Source organism: Oncorhynchus tshawytscha, linkage group LG13 (genome assembly GCF_018296145.1).
Source record: "Oncorhynchus tshawytscha isolate Ot180627B linkage group LG13, Otsh_v2.0, whole genome shotgun sequence".
In the NCBI taxonomy this organism is placed as follows: Eukaryota; Metazoa; Chordata; class Actinopteri; order Salmoniformes; family Salmonidae; genus Oncorhynchus; species Oncorhynchus tshawytscha.
This window is the reverse complement of record NC_056441.1, coordinates 20,431,774-20,445,117: the sequence shown is the minus strand read 5'-3', so window position 1 is coordinate 20,445,117 and position 13,344 is coordinate 20,431,774. Positions and strand designations below refer to the sequence as shown.

General features: G+C 43.1%; 1 protein-coding gene across 2 annotated transcripts in view; it reads left to right on the top strand.

The window, feature by feature from the left end:
* The first annotated feature begins 6,359 nt into the window (after positions 1-6,359).
* Positions 6,360-13,344, top strand: part of LOC112235205 (rho family-interacting cell polarization regulator 2-like) — an 88,575-nt gene continuing 81,590 nt past the window's right edge. For both annotated transcript variants that reach the window (XM_042295308.1, XM_042295307.1), the window contains exon 1: positions 6,360-6,779. In XM_042295308.1, the coding sequence (XP_042151242.1) occupies positions 6,695-6,779 (85 nt within the window). In that variant the 5' untranslated portion in view covers positions 6,360-6,694. The remainder of the gene's footprint in view (positions 6,780-13,344) is intronic.

Here is a 13,344-nt window from a genome sequence, read left to right as displayed (position 1 = left end):
AATGAGTTTGTCGTCAGGTCTGCTCCCTCTGATAATGAGTTTGTTGTCAGGTCTGTTCTCTCTCTGATAATGAGTTTGTTGTCAGGTCTGTTCCTCTCTGATAATGAGTTTGTCGTCAGGTCTGCTCCTCTGATAATGAGTTTGTCGTCAGGTCTGTTCCCTCTGATAATGAGTTTGTCGTCAGGTCTGCTCCCTCTGATAATGAGTTTGTTGTCAGGTCTGTTCTCTCTGATAATGAGTTTGTCGTCAGGTCTGTTCTCGCTCTGATAATGAGTTTGTCGTCAGGTCTGTTCTCTCTCTGATAATGAGTTTGTCGTCAGGTCTGTTCTCTCTCTGATAATGAGTTTGTCGTCAGGTCTGCTCTCTCTGATAATGAGTTTGTCGTCAGGTCTGTTCTCTCTCTGATAATGAGTTTGTTGTCAGGTCTGTTCCCTCTCTGATAATGAGTTTGTCGTCAGGTCTGCTCCCTCTGATAATGAGTTTGTTGTCAGGTCTGTTCCTCTCTGATAATGAGTTTGTTGTCAGGTCTGTTCTCTCTCTGATAATGAGTTTGTCGTCAGGTCTGTTCTCTCTCTGATAATGAGTTTGTCGTCAGGTCTGTTCCCTCTCTGATAATGAGTTTGTCGTCAGGTCTGCTCCCTCTGATAATGAGTTTGTCGTCAGGTCTGTTCCTCTCTGATAATGAGTTTGTCGTCAGGTCTGCTCCCTCTGATAATGAGTTTGTTGTCAGGTCTGTTCTCTCTCTCTGATAATGAGTTTGTTGTCAGGTCTGTTCCCTCTCTGATAATGAGTTTGTCATCAGGTCTGCTCCCTTTAATGAGTTTGTCGTCAGGTCTGTTCCCTCTCTGATAATGAGTTTGTCGTCAGGTCTGCTCCCTCTGATAATGAGTTTGTCGTCAGGTCTGTTCTCTCTCTGATAATGAGTTTGTCGTCAGGTCTGTTCTCTAACTGATAATGTGTTTGTCGTCAGGTCTGTTCCCTCTCTGATAATGAGTTTGTTTTCAGGTCTGTTCCCTCTCTGATAATGAGTTTGTCGTCAGGTCTGTTCTCTCTCTGATAATGAGTTTGTTGTCAGGTCTGTTCTCTCTCTGATAATGAGTTTGTCGTCAGGTCTGCTCCCTCTGATAATGAGTTTGTCGTCAGGTCTGTTCCCTCTCTGATAATGAGTTTGTCGTCAGGTCTGCTCCCTCTGATAATGAGTTTGTTGTCAGGTCTGTTCTCTCTCTGATAATGAGTTTGTCGTCAGGTCTGTTCTCGCTCTGATAATGAGTTTGTCGTCAGGTCTGTTCTCTCTCTGATAATGAGTTTGTCGTCAGGTCTGTTCTCTCTCTGATAATGAGTTTGTCGTCAGGTCTGTTCTCTCTGATAATGAGTTTGTCGTCAGGTCTGTTCCCTCTCTGATAATGAGTTTGTTGTCAGGTCTGTTCCCTCTCTGATAATGAGTTTGTCGTCAGGTCTGTTCCCTCTGATAATGAGTTTGTTGTCAGGTCTGTTCTCTCTGATAATGAGTTTGTTGTCAGGTCTGTTCTCTCTCTGATAATGAGTTTGTCGTCAGGTCTGTTCTCTCTCTGATAATGAGTTTGTCGTCAGGTCTGTTCCCTCTCTGATAATGAGTTTGTCGTCAGGTCTGCTCCCTCTGATAATGAGTTTGTTCAGGTCTGCTCCCTCTGATAATGAGTTTGTCGTCAGGTCTGCTCCCTCTGATAATGAGTTTGTTGTCAGGTCTGTTCTCTCTCTGATAATGAGTTTGTTGTCAGGTCTGTTCTCCTCTCTGATAATGAGTTTGTCATCAGGTCTGTCCCTCTGATAATGAGTTTGTCGTCAGGTCTGTTCCCTCTCTGATAATGAGTTTGTCGTCAGGTCTGTTCCCTCTGATAATGAGTTTGTTGTCAGGTCTGTTCTCTCTCTGATAATGAGTTTGTCGTCAGGTCTGTTCTCTAACTGATAATGTGTTTGTCGTCAGGTCTGTTCCCTCTCTGATAATGAGTTTGTTTTCAGGTCTGTTCCCTCTCTGATAATGAGTTTGTCGTCAGGTCTGTTCTCTCTCTGATAATGAGTTTGTTGTCAGGTCTGTTCTCTCTCTGATAATGAGTTTGTCGTCAGGTCTGCTCCCTCTGATAATGAGTTTGTTGTCAGGTCTGTTCTCTCTCTCTGATAATGAGTTTGTCGTCAGGTCTGCTCCCTCTGATAATGAGTTTATTGTCAGGTCTGTTCTCTTTCTGATAATGAGTTTGTTGTCAGGTCTGTTCCCTCTCTGATAATGAGTTTGTCATCAGGTCTGCTCCCTTTAATGAGTTTGTCGTCAGGTCTGTTCCCTCTCTGATAATGAGTTTGTCGTCAGGTCTGCTCCCTCTGATAATGAGTTTATTGTCAGGTCTGTTCTCTCTCTGATAATGAGTTTGTTGTCAGGTCTGTTGTCTCTCTGATAATGAGTTTGTCATCAGGTCTGTTCTCTCTCTGATAATGAGTTTGTCGTCAGGTCTGTTCCCTCTGATAATGAGTTTGTCGTCAGGTCTGTTCCCTCTGATAATGAGTTTGTTGTCAGGTCTGTTCTCTCTCTGATAATGAGTTTGTTGTCAGGTCTGCTCCCTCTCTGATAATGAGTTTGTCGTCAGGTCTGCTCCTCTGATAATGAGTTTGTCGTCAGGTCTGTTCCCTCTCTGATAATGAGTTTGTCGTCAGGTCTGCTCCCTCTGATAATGAGTTTGTCGTCAGGTCTGTTCTCGCTCTGATAATGAGTTTGTCGTCAGGTCTGTTCTCTCTCTGATAATGAGTTTGTCGTCAGGTCTGTTCTCTCTCTGATAATGAGTTTGTCGTCAGGTCTGTTCTCTCTCTGATAATGAGTTTGTCGTCAGGTCTGTTCTCTCTGATAATGAGTTTGTCGTCAGGTCTGTTCCCTCTCTGATAATGAGTTTGTTGTCAGGTCTGTTCCCTCTCTGATAATGAGTTTGTCGTCAGGTCTGTTCCCTCTGATAATGAGTTTGTTGTCAGGTCTGTTCTCTCTCTGATAATGAGTTTGTCGTCAGGTCTGTTCTCTCTCTGATAATGAGTTTGTCGTCAGGTCTGTTCTCTAACTGATAATGAGTTTGTCGTCAGGTCTGTTCCCTCTCTGATAATGAGTTTGTCGTCAGGTCTGCTCCCTCTGATAATGAGTTTATTGTCAGGTCTGTTCTCTTTCTGATAATGAGTTTGTTGTCAGGTCTGTTCCCTCTCTGATAATGAGTTTGTCATCAGGTCTGCTCCCTTTAATCAGTTTGTCGTCAGGTCTGTTCCGTCTCTGATAATGAGTTTGTCGTCAGGTCTGTTCCCTCTCTGATAATGAGTTTGTCGTCAAGTACATACCAGGGGTATTCAAAGGGAGGTGCACACAACTCCGCTTAGATTAGAGTTTGTGAGCTTAAAGGTACAGCCCAACTCCTCTGAGATTAGAGTTGGAGAGCCTTAAGTTTTTTTTAAATTAATAATATTTTTTTGGTACTTTTACCCCTTTTCCTCCCCAATTGGTAGTTACAGTCTTGTCCCATCGCTGCATCTCCCCTAAAGACTCTGGAGATGCGAAGGTCGAGAGCCATGCATCCTCCGAAACATGAATCCTGCCAAGCCGCACTGCTTCTTGACACAATGCTCGCTTAACCCGGAAGCCAGTCACACCAATGTGTCGGAGAAAACACCATCCAGCTGGCGACTGAGGTCAGCTTGCAGACGCCCAGCCCGCCACAAGAAGTCGCTAGAGCGCAATGGGACAAGGAAATCCAGGCCGGACAAACCCTCCGCTAACCCGTATGACACTGGGCCTATTGTACGCCGCCTCATGGGTCTCCCGGTCACTGCCGGCTGTGACACAGCCTGGGATCGAATCCACGTCTCTAGTGATGCCTCAAGTACTGTGATGCAGTGCCTTTGACTAATGCACCATTTGGGAGACCCTGGAGAGTGTAAAGTTGCAGCAAAACTCCTCCTAGATTAGAGTTGGAGTTGGAGAGCTTACACCCCTTTTTTTTACACTGCTGCTACTCGCTGTTTATTATCTATGCAAAGTCCCTTTACCCCTACCAACATGTACATACAGTGCATTCCGAAAGTATTAAAAACCCTTGACATTTTCCACATTTTGTAAAAAATGTAGCAAATGTATTCAAACTAAAAAACGGAAATAACTTATTTACATAAGTATTCAGACCCTTTGCTATGAGACTCGAAATTGAGCTCAGGTGCATCCTGTTTCCATTGATCATTCTTGAGATGTTTCTACAAATTGATTGGAGTCCACCTGTGGTATATTCAATTGACTGGGCATGATTTGGACAGGCACACCCCTGTCTATATAAGGTCCCACAGTTGACTGTGCATGTCAGAGAAAAAACCAACCCATGAGGTCGAAGGAATTGTAGAGCTCCGAGACAGGATTGTGTCGAGGCACAGATCTGGGGAAGGGTACCAAAGATTGTCTGCAGCATTGAAGGTCCCCAAGAACACAGTGGCTTCCATCATTCTTGAATGGAAGAAGTTTGGAACCACCAACTCTTCCTAGAGCTGGCCACCCAGCCAAACATAGCAATGGGGGGAGAAGGGCCTTGGTCAGGGAGGTGACCAAGAACCTGATGGTCACTCTGACAGAGCTCCAGAGTTCCTCTGTGGAGATGGGAGAACTTTCCAGAAGGACAACCATCTCTGCAGCACTACACCAATCAGGTCTTTATGGTAGTGGCCAGACGGAAGCCTCTCACCTCAGTAAAATGCACATGACAGCCTGCTTGTAGTTTGCCAAAAGGCACCTAAAGGACAATATTCTCTGGTCTGATGAAACCAAGATTGAACTCTCTGGCCTGAATGTCAAGCCTCACGTCTGGAGGAAACCTGGCACCATTCCTACGGTGAAGCATAGTGGTGGCAGCATCATGCTGTGGGGATGTTTTTCAGTGGCAGGGACTGGGAAACCAGTCAGGATCGAGGGAAAGACGAATGGAGCAAAGTGCAGAGAGATCCTAGATGAAATCCTGCTCCAGAGTGCTCATGACCTCAGACTGGGGCGAAGTTTCACCTTCCAACAGGACAACGACCATAAGCACACAGCCAAGACAATGCAGGAGTGGCTTCGGGACAAGTCTCTGAATGTCCTTGAGTGGCCCAGCCAGAGCCCGGACTTGAACCCGATCTAACATGACTGGAGAGACCTGAAAATAGCTGTGCAGCGAAGCTCCCCATCCAACCTGACAGAGCTTGACAGGATCTGCAGAGAAGAATGGGAGAAACTCCCCAAATACAGGTGTGCTAAACTTGTAGTGTCAACCCAAGAAAATGTGGCGCTGTAATCGCTGCCAAAGGTGCTTCAACAAAGTACTGAGTAAAGGGTCTGAGTACTTATATAAATGTGATATAATTTGTTTCTAAAAAAAAATAATCTAAAAAATCTAAAATAAAGTTTTTGCTTTGTTATTATGGGGTATTGTGTGTAGATTGAAGAGGGGGGGCAATGATTTAATACATTTTTGAATAAGGCTATAATGTTCCAAAATGTGGAAAAAGTCAAGGGGTCTGAAGAAGAACAGGAAGAGGAGTATGAGGAAGAAACTGTGTGCTCGCGTTTAACCCATTCCCTTATGGAGAGGAGGGACACAAGTATATGCCTCCCAAGCAGGAAGCAGCCATTCCAAGGAAATCAAACTGGAATAGTGGACAGGAAGCAAACATTCCAACAGGAAAGGAATGCTGATGAGGGACTACTACAGTAAAAACCCAGCACACACAATAATGTACCAACAATACTAGTTTATGGACACTGTGTGGGTCTACTAATTTGACCTTACTTTGAGAATGTTAAAGTAGACTTTTTACATAGGTCTCTGTTTAGGCCTAGATCTGTGTCACTGCTGCAGTGCATACTGTACGACCTTAGGTAATCACAGCACAGTATCTGTTGATTTGAATATGCATGTTGGAAGTATAATAACATTGCCAGCAGCCACCGCCGCCCGCCCACATCTCTGCGGCCCCTTTAGATGCTGAGGGCCAAGTGAAGAAGAAGAGTTAGCAATCCCATGATCACCTCCGGTGAGCCGTGAGGCAACGACAAGCCGAGACAGACACACACGTACGCACACGCAAACGCACACACTAGAGGCAGAGGGACCTAGCACCTCATGTCCCCGCTGTCCCAAAATAAAGCAGCTAATTATGCCAGCTAATCAGCAGACACTTGGGCTGACTCACTGAACAGTGCTCCTGCATGTTCAGTGCTCCACACACACACACACACACAAGTGTACTTGAACTCCAACACTCTCTCTCTCGGTTTCACAAAGGAAATTATGAAATCATTTGTGTTGATGAAACTTGGTTGTGGTAGTCGTGAGGGCTTCCCACACACACTCTCTCACACACTCCCCTCCGTCCGTCAGTCTCCACACACACTCCCGTCCATCCATCCCCACACACACACTCGCCCTGGTGCAGTGTGTGAGTGATCAGTCAGAAGAAGAGCAGCTCACAGTCATTGTCTGCCTGCCTGGCTTCTCTGCTCAGGCTGGATCTGATTCCTGACAGGGAGCGGCCAGCCATCGCCTGGAGCAGGAAGAAGAGGCCACACAACGCTGATTCAATTTTACACTGGAGTCACCCAGAAACAAACCAACCGATCCTTAACCACCCAGAGAAGAAAAATAGAAGGGAAAAAAAGACGAGGGGAAAATAAGTGATGGCTTTTGCCGACATTGGAGAGGACCAGGATGACCTAAATGAAGTGATGCGTGAGGAGATGGAGGACGTCTTCATCTATGATGGTAGGAGGGATGGGTGGGTGGATGGTTAGAGGGTTGGGTGGGTGGATGGGTGGGTGGATGGAAAGGTTGGATGGGTGGGTGGATGGATGGATGGTTAGAGGGATGGGTGGGTGGGTGGGTTGTGCTACATGGGGTCAAGAGGGTGGGGGAGGCACCATGAAGGAAACAGGTGGAGGGGCATTGGGGCCATGGCTGGGTGGGCACTGTACCTTCTATGATGGTAGGATGGATGGGTGCTCCTGGTGCTTCATGGGTCAACACACTGGACTGTAAGGGGTTGAGACTGGCACCATGAAGGGGACAGACAGAGGGGCATTGGGGCCATGGCTGGGTGGGCAGGACACACACTGATGTAGACGTGGTGACTGACACTAAAGATCTGTGTAGTGTGGAAAAATAGGTTCAGTTCAGTGTGTCTTTGGGCTGAGGTGACTTTGACAACGTTATGTTGGATGGTTTCATGCCTGCATGATCATATTGACCAGTGAATAACCAGTAAATGAGAAGTACATTTTTTAAGGTTACATAGAGGTTCAAATGTATTGGTTTTGCATAATTCCCTTTCTGCAGCGTCTCTATGCTGCTTGTTTTTTTAGTAGGCAGCAGAGAGAGCCTCAAAGTCTGCTTGTTTTTTTAGTAGGCAGCAGAGAGAGCCTCAGTTTGCTTGTTTTTTAGTAGGCAGCAGAGAGAGCCTCAGTCAGCTTGTTTTTTTAGTAGGTAGCAGAGAGAGTCTCAGTCTGCTTGTTTTTTTAGTAGGCAGCAGAGAGAGCTTCAGTCTGCTTGTTTTTTTAGTAGGTAGCAGAGAGAGTCTCAGTCTGCTTGTTTTTTTAGTAGGCAGCAGAGAAAGCCTCAGTCTGCTTGTTTTTTTAGTAGGCAGCAGAGAAAGCCTCAGTCTGCTTGTTTTTTTAGTAGGTAGCAGAGAGAGTCTCAGTCTGCTTGTTTTTTTAGTAGGCAGCAGAGAAAGCCTCAGTCTGCTTGTTTTTTTAGTAGGCAGCAGAGAAAGCCTCAGTCTGCTTGTTTTTTTAGTAGGCAGCAGAGAGAGCCTCAGAGTCTTGTGTGGGTGTTCTTGTATAACTCACATATGTTTTAACCAAACATTATGTACCACAAGAGAGTATTTTAACTGGTCATTTATTTTACTGTCTTGTTTTTATAAAAACCCAATATAATCACAACATGCATAGAATTTGACTTTCCACTATGATGGTAGGAGAATTGAATAATAAAGTGAATGGGTTTTTTGGACAGTCGTCCAGGGAGAGTAAAACAACTGTACTGACAGCTGGTGAAATGATTTTCTCTTGCTTAAGTCTTCCATCCATTCGATAGGATCCATTCCACTTCAGCTTTCGAAAACTCATATGCAAACTAGTTTACCATTACAATGTTTATTATGGTAATATATAAAAAGGACATTATAATAGTCAGTTCAGTTGCAATAGTATTTTTAGAAGCATACATACAATCCATTATAAACAGCATGCAGGGTACTCGTAGATTCATATTGTGCATTGTGTCAGTTCTTTCATGTATGATAATGTCTAGGTTGGTTGAACCACTTTACACAAAATTAAACGAGTCAATGGTAATTGACCTTCTTTCCTTGTGAGCAGAAACACACACACGCACGCACGCACACACACACGCGCAAACACGCATACACACACACGCGCAAACACGCATACACACACACGCGCAAACACGCACACACACACACACGCGCAAACACGCATACACACACACGCGCATTCAGGAGGTATACTCAGAGTAGACTCTTCCACATTTCACTCTGCAACAGAGCGTCCAATCAGACAGATGCATTTATTCTTGGCTCTCCTCTATTGAAGGTTTCAGTATAGATCGCTTACCGTTTCAATTTAATTGGCTCTTTGGATTTAGGCTCAGACCTATACAGTATATATGGTAGTATTTTCAATGCGAATAATATTCAAAGATTTTATTAACTTTGCTCTAAATGCAATTTGTATGTGAGAGACTAAATTCACTACATAAATGACCATCTTGTCTCCAGGTAGCCTAGTGGGGTGGCAGGTAGCCACGGTTAGAGCGTTGGGCCAGTAACCGAAAGCTTGCTATGTCAAATCCCTAGCTGACAAGGTACAAATCTGTCATTCTGCTCCTGAGCAAGGCAGTTAACCCACTGTTCCCCGGGTGCCGAAGAAGTGGATGTCGATTAAGGCAGCCCCCCACACCTCTCTGATTCAGAGTGTGTAAGACACATTTCAGTTGAATGCATTCAGTTAGGTATACCCTTTCCCATTCTGTAATGATACAGTTACTTCCAGGGGTAATGACCATCTTGTTCCCACCATAATGCAACAGTATGCTTACTACCAGAGGTATTGTCCTGTTCTGTCTTATGGGAGAGGGAGAAGGATGGTGAGAGGGAGAGGACAGGGGAGCCTTACAATACAGGAGTGCTCTTACCCCTCTGTGTAAACAAATAATGGATTTATTTGACTCGTCATGCCTAGGCTGCCATAGAGTAAATGATGACTAAGGCGGTACTTTTCCCTGCAGTGGTGAGTGTGGCAGCAGAACTGTCAGAATTCTGTACTACTATAGAGGGATAAATAATGAACAGTGGCTCAGAGCTCCCTCTCTCTTTCACTTCTCACTTTCTTTCTTTCTTTTTCTCACTCACAGTTTCTCTTGAATTAAAACCCCCCAAACAAACCTGAAAGATGTGCTCCTAAATCAATATTCTATTTCATCAGAGATACAATACAGCTTAACTTTAGAATACAGCTCAATTTACAATACAGCTTACAACACAGCTCAACTTTACAATACAGCTTACAACACAGCTCAACTTAACAATACAGTTTACAACACAGCTCAATTTACAATACAGCTTACAACACAGCTCAACTTTACAATACAGCTTACAACACAGCTAAACTTAACAATACAGCTTACAACACAGCTCAACTTAACAATACAGCTTACAACACAGCTCAACTTTACAATACAGCTTACAACACAGCTCAACTTTACAATACAGCTTACAACACAGCTAAACTTAACAATACAGCTTACAACACAGCTCAACTTAACAATACAGCTTACAACACAGCTCAATTTACAATACAGCTTACAACACAGCTCAACTTTACAATACAGCTTACAACACAGCTCAACTTTACAATACAGCTTACAACACAGCTCAACTTTACAATACAGCTTACAACACAGCTCAACTTAACAATACAGCTTACAACACAGCTCAACTTAACAATACAGCTTACAACACAGCTCAACTTAACAATACAGCTTACAACACAGCTCAACTTAACAATACAGCTTACAACACAGCTCAACTTAACAATACAGCTTACAACACAGCTCAATTTACAATACAGCTTACAACACAGCTCAACTTAACAATACAGCTTACAACACAGCTCAACTTTACAATACAGCTTACAACACGGCTCAACTTTACAATACAGCTTACAACACGGCTCAACTTTACAATACAGCTTACAACACAGCTCAACTTAACAATACAGCTTACAACACAGCTCAACTTAACAATACAGCTTACAACACAGCTCAACTTAACAATACAGCTTACAACACAGCTCAACTTAACGTTGTAAGGTGGGTAGGCTTCTTTATAAGGCTCATAATTGTTGTTATTATTATTATTATCTTTTCATTTGAACCTAATTTAATCAAAAGAAATGTGTGGATAGGGTCCAGTTTGTATGTGTGTGTGTGTTAGTGTTCCTATGGTGTGTGTGCATGTGTAACTGGGGCGGCAGGGTAGCCTAGTGGTTAGAGCGTTGGACTAGTAACCGGAAGGTTAAAAGTTCAAACCCCCGAGCTGACAAGGTACAAATCTGTCATTCTGCACCTGAACAGGCAGTTAACCCACTGTTCCTAGGCCATCATTGAAAATAAGAGTTTGTTCTTAACTGACTTGCCTAGTTAAATAAAGGTCAAATAAATAAAATGAAAACTGTATGGTAAGGGGCCAATTAATCAGTGGTAGTCACCATGAGGAAGGCTTATGTAAAGTACATTCAGAAAGTATTCATACCCCTTGACTTATTCCACATTTTGTTGTGTTACAGTCTGAATTCAAAACAATTTTCTCACCCATCTACAAACAATACCCCATAATGACAATGTTAAAAACCTGTTTTAGAAATGTTTGCAAATGTATTGAAAATAATATACAGAAATATCTCATTGACAGTTAAAGTTGGAAGTTTACATACACTTAAGTTTGGAGTCAATAAAACTCATTTTCAACCACTCCACAAATTTCTTGTTAACAAACTATAGTTGTGGCAAGTCGGTTAGGACATCTACTTTGTGCATGACACAAGTCATTTTTCCAACAATTGTTTACAGACAGATTATTTCACTTATAATTCACTGGATCACAATTCCAGTAGGTCAGAAGTTTACATACACTAAGTTGACTGTGCCTTTAGACAGCTTGGAAATTTCCAGAAAATGATGTCATGGCTTTAGAAGCTTCTGATAGGCTAATTGACATCATTAGAGTCAATTGGAGGTGTACCTGTGGATGTATTTCAAGGCCTACCTTCAAACTCAGTACCTCTTTGCTTGACACCATGGGAAAATCAAAATAAATCAGCCAAGACCTCAGAAAAAAAATTGTAAACCTCCACAAGTCTGGTTCATCCTTGCGAGCAATTTCCAAACGCCTGAAGGTGCCACGTTCATCTGTACAAACAATAGTACGCAAGTATAAACACCATGGGACCATGCAGCCGTCATACCACTCAGGAAGGAGATACGTTCTGTCTCCTAGAGATGAACCTACTTTGGAGCGAAAGGTGCAAATCAATCCCAGAACAACAGCAAAGGACCTTGTGAAGATGCTGGAGGAAACAGGTACAAAAGTATCTATGTCCACAGTAAAACGAGTCCTATATCGACATAACCTGAAAGGCCGCTCAGCAAGGAAGAAGCCACTGCTCCAAAACCGCCATAAAAAAGCCAGACTACGGTTTGCATCTGCACATGGGGACAAAGATCATACTTTTTGGAGAAATGTCCTCTGGTCTGATTAAACAAAAATAGAACTGTTTGGCCATAATGACCATCGTTATGTTTGGAGGAAAAAGGGGGAGGCTTGCAAGCCGAAGAACATCATCCCAACCGTGAAGCACGGGGGTGGCAGCATCATGTTGTGGGTGTGTTTTGCTGCAGGAGGGACTGGTGCACTTCACAAAATAGATGACATCATGAGGCAGGAAAATGATGTGGGTATATTGAAGCAACATCTCAAGATATCAGTCAGGAAGTTAAAGCTTGGTAACAAATGGGTCTTCCAAATGGACAATGACCCAAAGCATACTTCCAAAGTCTTGTCAAAATGGCTTAAGGACAACAAAGTCAAGGTATTGTTTAAGCCCTGACCTCAATCCTATAGAAAATGTGTGGGCAGAACTGAAAAAGTGTGTGCAAGCAAGGAGGCCTACAAACCTGACTCAGTTACACCAGCTCTGTCAGGAGGAATGGGCCAAAATTCACCCAACGTATTGTGGGAAGCTTGTGGAAGACTACCCAAAACATTTGACCCATATTAAGCAATTTAAAGGTAATGCTACCAAATACCAATTGAGTGTCTGTAAACTTCTGACCCACTGGGAATGTGATGAAAGAAATAAAAGCTGAAATAAATCATTCTCTCTACTATTATTCTGACATTTCACATTCTTAAAATAAAGTGGTGATACTAACTGACCAAAGACAAGGAATGTTTACTAGGATTAAATGTCAGGAGTTGTGGAAACTGAATTTAAATGTATTCGGCTTAGGTGTATGTAAACTTCCGACTTGATTCACACCCCTTTTCTATGACACTCCAAATTGAGCTCAGGTGCATCCAATTTCCTTTGATCATCCTTGAGATGTCACTGCAACTTGTTTGGAGTCCACCTGTGGCTATTTTGTTAGACTTCAGTACGGCTTTTGACATTCGATCAGAGTCTGTTGCTGGAAAAACATACACTATCGTTCAAAAGTTTGGGGACACTTAGAATTGTCCTTGTTTTTGGAAGAAAAGCACATTTTTGGTCCATTAAAATAACTTAAAATTGATCAGAAATACAGTGCAGACATTGTTAATGTTATAAATGACTATTGTAGCTGGAAACGGCTGATTTTTAATGGAATATCTACATAGGCATACAGAGGCCCATTATCAGCAACCATCACTCTTGTGTTCCAATGGCACGTTGTGTTAGATAATCCAAGTTTATCATTTCAAATGGCTAATTGATCATTGGAAAACCCTTTTTCAATTACGTTAGCACAGCTAAAAACTGTTGTCCTGATTAAAGAAGGCCCATTTTTTTGCTTTTTTAGACTAGTTGAGTATCTGGAGCATCAGCATTTGTGGGTTCAATTACAGGCTCAAAATGGCCAGAAACAAATCATTTTCTGCCAAAATAAGGAGATACTACCTGGACTTTTATAAAGTGTCGTTCTATGGTGTGCCCTGCTGAACGCAGGTGGTCGTGGCGGGGGTGTCGAAGTGGGCTTGGCCAATATCGCAGTT